The sequence below is a fragment of the Hyperolius riggenbachi genome, chromosome 10 (assembly GCF_040937935.1).
Source record: "Hyperolius riggenbachi isolate aHypRig1 chromosome 10, aHypRig1.pri, whole genome shotgun sequence".
In the NCBI taxonomy this organism is placed as follows: Eukaryota; Metazoa; Chordata; class Amphibia; order Anura; family Hyperoliidae; genus Hyperolius; species Hyperolius riggenbachi.
The window spans coordinates 184482826-184495035 of record NC_090655.1 but is presented as its reverse complement, the minus strand read 5'-3'; the positions used below and the strand labels follow the sequence as shown (position 1 = coordinate 184495035).

The 12210-nt window shown below is 41.6% G+C and overlaps 1 protein-coding gene across 3 annotated transcripts in view; it reads right to left on the bottom strand.

The window, feature by feature from the left end:
- Nucleotides 1-10744: 10744 nt before the first annotated feature.
- ADK (adenosine kinase) overlaps nt 10745-12210 on the bottom strand; it is a 374760-nt gene continuing 373294 nt past the window's right edge. For all 3 annotated transcript variants that reach the window (XM_068255379.1, XM_068255381.1, XM_068255380.1), the window contains one exon: nt 10745-11924. In XM_068255379.1, the coding sequence (XP_068111480.1) occupies nt 11800-11924 (125 nt within the window). In that variant the 3' untranslated portion in view covers nt 10745-11799. The remainder of the gene's footprint in view (nt 11925-12210) is intronic.

The window sequence follows — 12210 nt, the reverse complement described above, 5'->3', positions numbered from 1 at the left end:
CGTCGATGACGTCACTCCGCTCGTCGCTATGGCGACGATATAAGCAAAACAAGGAAGGCCGCTCATTGCGGCCTTCCTTGTTTATTCTGGGCGCCGGAGGCGATCGGAAGATCGCCTCCGGAGCGCCCTCTAGTGGGCTTTCATGCAGCCAACTTTCAGTTGGCTGCATGAAATAGTTTTTTTTTTATTTAAAAAAAACCCTCCCGCAGCCACCCTGGCGATTTAATCAGAACGCCAGGGTGGTTAAAGGCCGCGGACTGCACGCACCATTCGCGGCCAAAGGGGGCCATAACAGCTCCCCCTACAGGAACAACTCTCATATAAAAGAACTATCAGAATCAATCATATATTATAATCATATATTACCCCATAATCAGACTGCAAAATCGCTGCACCAATATCAAAACCCATATGTACATTTGAATAAATGAGTTAGTAAATTTCAAACATTGATAAAATTAAATTAAGTCCACGCTCACCTGGTGTATCGGCCAAAGGTCAGTGATACTCCTAAGGGGAGAACCGGAAGGAGGGGTATACATCAAAAAGCCACCCACCAAAAAAATATGTTAAATTCATAGAAAATCATTGATTGTGAATAAGGTCACATAATATCAATAAGATAAATCCTCAATGGGTTAGGAAAATCACATGAGGAAAACACCCAGCCAGGAGAAAACACCGGGTCCAGTCAACCCTCAACATTAGGGCGTTCGACAATATTAAGCACCTCTACAAAAAGGGGGCATAATCAATGCCATCATTGAGGCCTGGTTTTCTAAATGCTTTCAGCTTGTATATCCAAAAGGCCTCACATTGGAGTAATTTGCCATCCCAATCACCTCCCCGAGGGTCCCTATGTACCCGGTCCAGGCCAAAGAACCGAACCCTAGAAGGACTGGCATTCTGACATATAGCAAAGTGTTTGGCCACTGGGGTCTGATGTTTTTCTTCAATATTATATGTGTGTTCATATATACGTCTATTGAAAGCTCTACCAGTTTTGCCCACATAAAATGCCCCGCAGGGACAAATTAATAGGTATATAATCCCCTCTGTTTCACAGTTGGTATAGTGTCGTGTTGTCAAGGTCAAATTTCGAGCCGGCAGGACACACTGTTTACCCACCATAATGTATCTACATTGGTTACATGATTGGCAGGGGTATGTCCCCACTGTCTTACACTTACACAATCTACCTGGTCCTCCTCTTCCGACATAATGGCTGTGTACCAATTTGTCCCCTATTGTGGGGGCACGTTTAAACGTTATCATAGGTTTATCAGGGACAAAAGGGGCAACCCGTTGATCACCCACAAGCATGTGCCAATGTTTTTGTAATAATGATCGTATTTGCATATGTTTATCACAAAATCTGGTAATAAACGATAAACCCCTATCCATCTTATCTTTCTTTGGAAGGTCAGAGGTTGGTCTGTACAGTAGGCCCGATCTCGAGGATTCTTTTGCTCGTTTGCATGCCGTTCGTAAGTATTTTTTAGGGTAACCCCTTTCCTGGAAACGTTCCTGGAGGTCAGATGCCTGGGTCTCAAAGGAACCCTCATCTGAACAATTCCTCCGTGCTCTTAGGTATTGTCCTGTTGGAATGCTACGTATTTGATGTTTTGGGTGAAAGCTTTTGGCATGCAATAAAGCATTTGCTGCCGTTGGCTTTCTATATAAATCTGTCTGTAGCATTCCATCCTTATCAACTGATATAGTAACATCCAGAAAGGATATTCTATGTCTGTCCATACTCATTGTAAATTTTAGATTAAATACATTTACATTTAGAGCCTCAATCAAATCAACCAACAGTTCCTCCGTGCCTGTCCAAATCATAAAGATATCGTCTATAAAACGATGCCAGGTAAGTATGTAGCCCACATATCCACCCAACGTCTCATCCGAAAATATACACCTTTCCCACTCCCCCAGGTACAGGCACGCATAGGACGGGGCACAAGTAGTCCCCATCGCTGTGCCCTGCACCTGGAGGTAGTGGGCGGAGTTAAATGTGAAAAAATTGTTGATCAAAATAAATTTTAGCAGCTTCAAAAGAAACATGCTATGTGGAATTGCATCTATGGGTAATGACGTGAGGACTGATCTAATAGTTTCTATTCCTTCCATATGGGGTATACTTGAGTATAAGGCCTCTACGTCAAGTGTTACCAACCATGCATCTGGGGGTATATTCATGCCATCCAAAATAGTGAGTAGGTGGGTAGTGTCTCGTACATAAGATGGTAATGCTTTGACATGTGGTTGTAGATGTGTGTCTACATAAATGCTTGCATTTTCTGTTAGTGAACCACAACCCGATATAATCGGGCGGCCCGGGGGAACCGTGAGAGACTTGTGTGTTTTGGGCAATGCATAAAAAGTAGGTAAACGAGGATTGGGGTTCCACAAAAATCGATATGTCTTTCGTGAGATCAGGCCCATTAACAGACCCTCATCTAGCATAACCTTAAATTCCCTCTGACTATTAGTCACCATGGACATCGAAACCCTTTGATACCATTCCGGGTTGTCAAGAATATCAAAGCACATTTTTTCATATTGGCCCATACTCATAAGGACAACATTGCCCCCCTTATCCGATTGTTTAATTACCAGATCAGAGGCCGAGGACAAGTCCCTCAGAGCTCTTTGTTGATCTGAGGTTAAATTGGAGGGAATATTTCCCCCAGCTGGTAAATGTTCCAAGTCTCGCATCACAGATTGTGCGAAGACCTGTATTGCAGGTACAGTAGACAATGCCGGAAAAAATGTTGACCTAGGTCTAATTTTAGTTTTATCTGGGGAAACCACTAAGGAACCCCCAGATATTGAGGACATAACACCTGATTGTTGGCTATAAGGTTGTAAAGCCAGTAAATCCTGCACAGCTCGTTGGTCCTGGGTTGATTCCAAAAGAGTATCCTCTCTTGTGCTGCTATCAAAGAACACCTTCAAGGCTATTCTTCTGCAGAACAAATGTAAATCTTTCACCAATTCAAATTTATCTAAGTCAGTCGTAATGGAAAAACCCAGTCCAAGATTCAACACTGTGATATGATGAGAATTAAGCTGAAAATTGGACAAATTAATAATCTGTGTCTGTGATACCCGTCTGTCTTTTGGGTCAACTTCAATAGTTAAGGTTTCCCGTTTTTCGATTGCAGTCCATGTCTGTCCTTGTCCTTTTTCGGTTTGTGAGTACCCCCTTTGTCTCTTTGTTCCTGCTGGCCACCCCCTAAAAAAGACGATGTTGAAGAGTGTAAAGATGAGGAGCTATTCCCCACTGAAGAAGGAGTATCAAAATGTGAAAGAAGTGATTCAGAGGAGGAAGAGGATGCTGATGGAGCGTCCTTCCTTTTGGGTGCAAATATGTCAAAATGTGTCTGTGACCCCTCACAAGGGGTAGTAGATATTAACCCAGTAAGGTGACCTAATTGTGATAAAGTGTTCATAGAAGAGGGAGTAGAGGGCCCCATGGGTTTATTAGGGGCCTGAACAGGACGAATTGGTTTGGAATTAGGCCCACTAGGTAGACGGGGTAATCCTGGTTTGGGGGTCGGGTTGGCCGGTAGGCGTGGTCTAACAGAAGTCCATTTATAAGCTTGATTCATAGCATAAGCAAGGCGATCACGTTCGAATTTTCTTTCCTTTTGGTCTACAATGTTCCTATTGAAATTTTCCAAATGTTTTTTAAGTTTTTCTTTTCTCTGTAGGAGGAAGGGGTGCTCTCTGAAGGGTTCCAACTTTGTATCAAATTCTTTTATCTGTATATCTATATGAACAATTTCAATCTGATGTAATTCTGTCATTAAAGTCATCATAATTTTGGAACACCCCTCAAAGTTAGCCTCCCACTTCTCCCTAAAGGAAGGTGTAATTTGTTTGGATTGTGGAAAAATCTGAATCCTCATGCCCATAGGGGCAATTTTGGCCTTTATATATTTATTCAAATAGGTGATATCCCACCACTTTTTGGATTTGTTCTCATAAAGTCTCTGTAATTTGAAAAAATAATGTGAGACTTCTACCTCCACTTTGCGGGCCGACTGAGTCCCAGCACTCTCAGCCTGGATACGTTCCACCATGTCATCCCAACCCAGTGATGTGGCCATGATCACACCCCTCCACCCTACACTATCCCAAGTCCGCCCACCAGGGAGCGTGGACACAAAATTCAAAAATATACAAAAAAACACATAGATTTCATTTATCAGCATTTGACCCCCAATGTTTGAAATTTTTATTTATTCAAATGTACATATGGGTTTTGATATTGGTGCAGCGATTTTGCAGTCTGATTATGGGGTAATATATGATTATAATATATGATTGATTCTGATAGTTCTTTTATATGAGAGTTGTTCCTGTGGGGGGAGCGGTTATGGCCCCCTTTGGCCGCGAATGGTGCGTGCAGTCCGCGGCCTTTAACAGACTTGTGGAGTGCTGTGGCATCTGGATAGGTCAACCGGCTGCACCAGGGCTATTTATGGGTGGCTTTACCCCATAGCCCCGGTTTGCATGCGAGAGGGGGATGTCTGGATGCTGGACTCTCTGCAGGCCTGGGGTGCGCGGATGGGTTGCGCATTGCGGCCAATGAGGTATGGTGTCCGGGCGGCGGGGGGCGCACGAGTTCCAGCCTGCTGGTTACACCAGCAGAGGTCGCATGTCCTTGGTTCCAGGCTGGTCTCTTGTATTCCGGCATGCGTTCCAGCTCGGGCCGCGCCCCCACTGGCGTTGACAGGCCGCCTTCCAACGAGTGGCCGAGGGGGCGTGGCGTGAGCGGAGAGCATCACAGTGACGGCGACGCCTGCCCCTCCTCCCGCGCTCCGCCTGACGTCAGGGCGGTGGCGCGGGAGGGGGGCGAAGTGGCGTTCCCTGGCCGCCCGGCGCCATTAAGGCCGGCATCTCCTCTCGGAGGGACACATTCTGGGGGCCTGCCCTGATGATGCTGGTAACTTGACCAGCGAAACCGGTCGGCATTTTGGGCCCACATACGGACCAACCAGGTGCATGGGGGAATGAGCTTGGAGGCCTCACTACCAGTATCCACGCAGCAATCGGATGAGTATCAATTTTGAATCCTATCTATCGATACAATCCCAATGTGGAGTTGATGGTTCATTCACAAAGGAAAAAGATATTTATTTCTTAAACAGACATTCAATTAATTGCTAACTAGCCCTAAATTGCCACAACCTGCATGGAGGTGGACTGTTGGTATAAATTTCTATATATCATAGGGAAATACAGCTAGGCCTTGAGATCATACTGCATAAGGTGGCTAACCTGGCGGACTATATTTGCTGATCATGCTACACCTAGGCTGTTGATGTTTCCCAAACGTGAATCAAATTGTGATATAAGCTTTGAATTACACCAGAACCCATGCAACCTGTCACTTTATCCAATATGGACAATTCTGCATAAGGATTTATCCTGGCGGACCTTTACTGTCCTGGAGTTTTACACTGAAGAATACACAATGGCAATTTGTCTACTTTAATGATCTTTGGGCTTATGTACAATGATGATACATGGATGGACTTCCTGATTAACATCAATACCATTACTCCTACAGGGTTTAATAGACTCACATTTGAACCATATCTACCTTATTGAGACAATTTGGATGCAAACTGATCATCTTTTTTCATCTTTTATGCGCATATTATGACAAGACAACTGGCCAGTTGATTTAGTGGATTTTGATTGTTATTGATGCTTTGAGGCTGTGTGTTACATGCTTAACCCCACATGCTACTTGTAATTGGTCCTTTTATAGGTGCATTATTTTATATTTTGGAAATTGATTAAAGTATAGTATTTTATGAACTACTCAATATAGTTTTTCTTCCCTTCTTGCTATAAGGTTATAATTGATTATGTGGGGTCTTAGACCCAGGGAAGCACTTGCAGTTATCTGAGATCTATTGGACCTAGATGTGTTTTATTTTATTACATAGTTACATAGTTATTTTGGTTGAAAAAAAACATACATCCATCGGGTTCAACCAGTACAAAGTACAACTCCAGCCTGCTCCCTCACATATTCCTGTTGATCCAGAGGAAGGCGAAAAAAACCCTACAAAGCATGGTCCAATTAGCCCCAAAAGGGAAAAATTCCTTCCCGACTCCAGATGGCAATCAGATAAAATCCCTGGATCAACATCATTTGGCATAACCTAGTAATTGTAGCCATGGATGTCTTTCAACGCAAGGAAAGCATCTAAGCCCCCTTTAAATGCAGGTATAGAGTTTGCCATAACGACTTCCTGTGGCAATGCATTCCACATCTTAATCACTCTTACTGTAAAAAACCCTTTCCTAAATAAATGGCTAAAACGTTTTTATTATGCAACTTGATTGGCCTAACAAGTCTTGTAGATGCTCCCTAAAGGTCATGCTCGCTGGATTGACTTGGAAATATCCCTTGTGAATCCATTCCCCCCTTTCAGGTCTTCTGTGGATCAATAAGCTTTCGATAGACTTCTCCACATTGCCTCCTAGTATGGTTGACAATTAAAATTTGGAAATCTCTCCTCAGAAAGTTGTCAATCCCTATGGGTCATTCTAGCTTAAAATCCCTTTTTGGGAATCTCAACTTTCTGTCGAGGTGCTCTCAACAGTCTTGGGCAGAGTGGAAGTCTAGAGGTATGATACATTTTAAAGACTTTATTTGATGGCAAGATACCCTCTTGGGGCAAATTGTCTGTGAAGTATGGGCTCCCTGGCTAGAAATTTTTAGGTTTTCACAACTGAAAGGGTTTACCAAAGAGCTATCAGAGATGGATTCCCGCCAGAACTGACAATGTTAGAATCTGATTTCCTAAAAAGGACTCCTAGACGTAGCTTAATTTCTGATATTTAATGCCTCTTGTGGTATAATACACTACCCCAGAGCATTCCCCCTATGGAAAACTGGCAGACTGGCCTACAGCAGACCTGGGAGGAGGATGATTGGTCATCTATGTTTCAGAATATGGCCTCAGCATCTATTAGCTCAGTTATTACAGAACGGAGCTACAAAATGTTTTTTGGCTGGTATAGAACCCTTGCACAGTTCTGCAAACAGGGCCTTATAGATTCAGACCTCTGTTATAGAGGGTGTGGTCTTCCGGGAGACTCTATCCATTGTTGGTGGCCTTGCATCATTGGTCCAGGATTTCTGGAAAATATGTTTCTCACTGGCATCTGATGTGTTAGAGATGGCGGTGGATCCAGACCCATGGGTAGCGCTATTCCACAAGCAGGTCCCATCTCTTCATAAGCACCAAAATAAACTTAAGCCACTTCTGCAATGTGGGGAAATTGCTCCTAGCTGGATCGTGGAAATCTCTTTCCCCACCCAGAGATTTACTCATTTCCAAAATCCAGGAGACTTATGTCTTCAAAGAAATGTTCGTTCTTTGGCCCCAAAAAATCCTGATAAATTTTCTGCTGTGTGGGACCTATGGGTCATGTGGTCCACTGTCCATCTTAGATGACTGAATGGCTAAGCCTAATTTGAGGAATCTCATGGCTGTAGAGAGTACGTCTCTTATGGGTTTCATGTGTGTACTTGCTGGTTTCAACCCTTCTATGGCAGAATAAAGCAAACGGAGACGCCAAAAGGATAAAATACACTAAAAATCTTAAAATTGCTATGGAGGCAGTGGTGGACCTACCTCCCAGAAGCAGACACAAGAACCGACAATTTCAAAACAGACGTAAATTTATTGACACTCCAAAACAAAGCCGCAACGTGTTTCGCCCTGCCCCATCAGGCAACAAACAAGGAGTATATGTCAGTAAAAGGTCAGGAATTCACTCAGCGCCTCTGTCTTTTTGTACAATCTTAACATTTCTTTGCAATATGAAGGTCTACCTATAACATCCATTCAATGTATATTTATTCACAAAGGACCATTATACTACATAGATATAAGATTTTACACCCCCCCCCCATTTTTTTTTTTTATAATTAGTGGGCACTTTAGGCAAGATCAGAAAATATCACATTGCTGAAGCAATGCAATTATATTGCGATGGCATGTTTGCGTTGGAAGTACACACACACCTCATAATGCACACATTAAAGGAAAACTGTAGTGAGAGGTACATGGAGGCTGCCATATTGATTTCCTTTTAAGCAACACCAGTTGCCTGGCAGCCCCGGTGAGCTCTCTGCCTGCAGTAGTGTGAATCACATCAGAAACAAGCATGCAGCTAATCTTGTCAGATCTGACAAAAATGTCAGAAACACCTGATCTGCTGCATGCTTGTTCAGGGTCTAGGGCTAAAAGTATTGGAGATAGAGGATCAGCAGGCTAGCCGAGGCAACTGATATTGCTCAAAAGGAAACAAATGTGGCACCCTCCATATACCTTTCACTACAGTTCTCCTTTAAGGCCTCTTTTCCATGGACGGCTCAATTGCTCATTTGTCGAGCAGTTCACCTTGCCCGGCTGTGGGTCACAAACACCATATGGCTGCAATTACACCTTTGCATATCATGACATGCATAATGTGCAATGCGACTTTCCCCCTCCATTGCTTTGTGTTGCACCCCCTGTAAAAACAGGAATACAACTCCTCACTGTGAAAGTAGCTTAGCACAGCTCTAATCACTAGCACACAGTGATGATTGATAAATTGCAATATTTTTCTGATTTCATGTAAACTTGGTTTCAATTTGTAGGCAAAATTACATTAGATCAATCAAACGCATTCGGAGACAATTACGATTACAAATCTGCAAGCCAAGAAAAGGCATCTCATTGACCATCTCTGACCACTAGAAATGAACAATGACATTGGGATTCCAGCTTAGCTGCATGCATTTTGGAAATTGGCAAAATTAGCAGGAAGTGCATTTGGGCGACTCAGTTTCTAGCTGTAAGACATTTGTATCCAAGCCAGAGACCAGTTTACAGAACATGCCTACTGCTATAGTTACTGTGGGTTTTTCTCTTTACACCATAGTGCAATCCTAGGGCACCAGACAGAATGATATACACAAACAAGTTGAGGCAAATTCCCCAATGGTGCATATATGGCTGTACTAAAACCTCAGTATATTCTATATCCTTTAAAGGGAATCTGAAGTAAACACCCAAATAACTTAATTTCCAAAATGTAGCAAAGGTTTTGGGGTAAACAGGATCATTCTAATGGTGGCCACTAATGATCCAACCTGTTTCATCCAATCTTACCAAATCTATGTAGTAGAAGAGTAAAATGAGTGAATATATAGTGAATGGATACTATAGGCAGTCCCCTATATTACATAGAAATGGTAAGATTGGATGAAAATGATTGGATCATTAGTGGCCACCATTAAAAGGTGTCATCGCCTATCTAATTTATTGTTTTCCAAGGGAAAGGTCCAGCTTGGCTCAAAAAACAAACAAAAAAACCCAAAACAGAATCTTGGAGGACCATAAAGTGGATCTCTAAGACCGCAGGCATTCACCTCATTTGAAAGTCTCCCATGTCCTCAGCCTTCTACTCATAATTCATCTCCTACAGTGCTGTTGTGGATGTGCAGAAAGTGTCACAGCTTTCCAAACTGTCTCCTGTAACCATGTGCCCCATAGCTACCAGTTATGGAAACTATAAGAGGGTAAACTGCCTCATTAGACAAGGTTGGTTCCCTTTGCCTTCTGAAAGTATGTATTACCTGAAAAGTGTAGGACAAGGCAGCCACTTTGAAAGATGCACTGAAGGATATTCAAATGATCTTCACTGCTGTCACCATGCTGCCAAGAAGACTAGATTTACAGACTAAAATTAGGACTGGGGATCACTTAAAGTGGATCCGAGGTGAACTTTTACTCATTGCATAATTGTGTTCCTTTCCTATTGTTTATAGGGCATTCCTCAAGCCAAATACTTTTTGTTTTAATACTCTAATTCCCTATAAACTAAATAAACCACACCCACAGGTTTTCAGAGAGCCTTGGCAGTAGCAAGGGCTCATGGGAGCTTAGTCTGGGCAGGAGGAGATGTTACTAGCCATTAATTTCAGAGGAGGGGGGGGGGAATTAGGTTTTTTTCACAGGCTGAGTGCTTAAGATACAGATAAGCCTGCCTATGTGTAATGTTTACAAACAACATGGCTGCTGTCATTGTATCACAGGAAGAAATAATCATTTTCTATTAAAGCTATTTGCAGCTAGATTTGCTGTGTAAACTATCTAAACTATAGATAAGATATATAGACAAGTTACTTGTTATAGTTAGTTTTTCATCTCGGATCAGCTTTAAAGCACTTTACCAGTGAGGTAACTATGTTTTGTTCCCTATAGGTTTCTTATAGTGTGCATTTTAAGGATGTAATATTTACACACCTGAAAAACTATAGATACTACTGTGCCAGAGGAAAAAAGGTTTCCTGTAAATCACTTTAAGGCCTGGGATCTTAATGTGTGGTATGCATACCCCAGGGGGTACTTCTAATGGGCCCAGTGGATACTTCTGGCTTGATATAGTTTAAGTATAGTACATTTAGAGTTTTAGAAAATGATAAATCTTATATAACCAACGCACAAAATTTGTATTTTAGCCCATGAAAAGCAATTGTAAAAATAAACAATTACTATTTACTGCTATTGATTATATCTGTGTTAAGCAGTACTTGGGATAATGTTTACCATACCTAGGGATACTTTGCGAGTCCAGTCTTTCAAAAAGGGTTAAATAACAATGAAATGTGGAGAAGGATATGTTAGCTACAGAAAAGAGTCAAAAGCCAAAAATGTACAAGTCCATTTGGTTTTATTTGTCAGTATCAAATTATGAATGTATCACAGAAACTGTGCTATTGTCACTAATAAAATGGGAAGGGAAAGATGAAAACAAAAAAACACAAAAGCTTTCTTCAATATTATTACTAAAATGTGCGTTGTTACCCAATCAGTGCAAGAGGGAACCACCAGCAAACTTCCAAATGGTGTTAGGTCCCCTGTTGCCCATGTTTGGTTTAAAAATACATTTTGGCATTTCATAACAATTCTGAATGAAAATTATGTACCTGATTTAGAAAAAATCTGCACCGTAATTAAATAAAGCAACAAGAAAATACAGCTTACACAACAGTTTAAAAGGGCATGACAGAAGGGAATTTACCTTTCTAAAGATACTGGAATTATATCGCTGGCTCTGCTGCAGTCTTAGGGGTTACCCAGTGTCCGAAGAACACTTTTACAACTGACAGGGTTTGAAAATGGCGTTGTAAGAATACCAAATCTACATGCTTTCATTATAAGGTCAACTGTGAACATGGATTTGCTTATTGATCCCTTGAAGAGTTGGGTGAGAATTAATGGTCAAATACCTTTTCTTTATACATAAAGACATCTCATAAGGCCATAAAGCCTATTTACACCACCAGTTGGCAAATAATTTATTTTGCTAAAAATGTTCTCTTCTACTGAGAAAAAAAATTATTGCAGTAGCGTAATATCAACTTACACTTCAGAAATTGTACCTGGCACTTGTTATTAATTTCAAACTTGAGCAGCAGCATGAATTAAGGTTGTCTTAATAGTGTGGGTAATAATGTTCTAGTAGTTCACCTGCTGGTAACCTAAAGCAAGTTACCTTAGAGAACACAGATTTAACCATTGCCCTCCCCAAATATTGGACACATTTCATTTGAAAAGAGGTAGAGAAATATATGGGGAGGGTATACACTACATTTCTGAAGTGGACAGGAGAACAGAGTATAGTTCCTTTAATATGCCTGTGTAGTGGGAAGGACAAAGGGAGAACTAGGGACCTGCAGATATGTTCTCACAGGCTTCATCCCTTTCATTATTTGAAGTCAGGTTTCTCTGGTAAAGTGCAGCCAGCCCGTCGTATAACCACATGAGCAGAATAATGACCAGCTCGGATACACTCTTCCAATGGCTTGTCAGACAACAATTGAGATAGGAAACCTGCAAAGACAAAAAAAAATGGTACAATCACATTACACATATTTCACAGATCTATAACACAATCTGAACCATCCTCAAAGAGAATGAATAAAAACGTTTTGTAAAACCCGCCTGGCAGAGATTCCAGTTTCAGCCACACTATAAGAAGGATACAGAACAAATATTTTTACAAAAGTAAACGGCAATTGAAGTTATAATGCATGCTGTATAAAATATATGGTTAGAGTCCTAAAAAGTACCCTGCATGTATGCTGAACAAGGCAGGGCAAAGATTATTAAAGGCCGG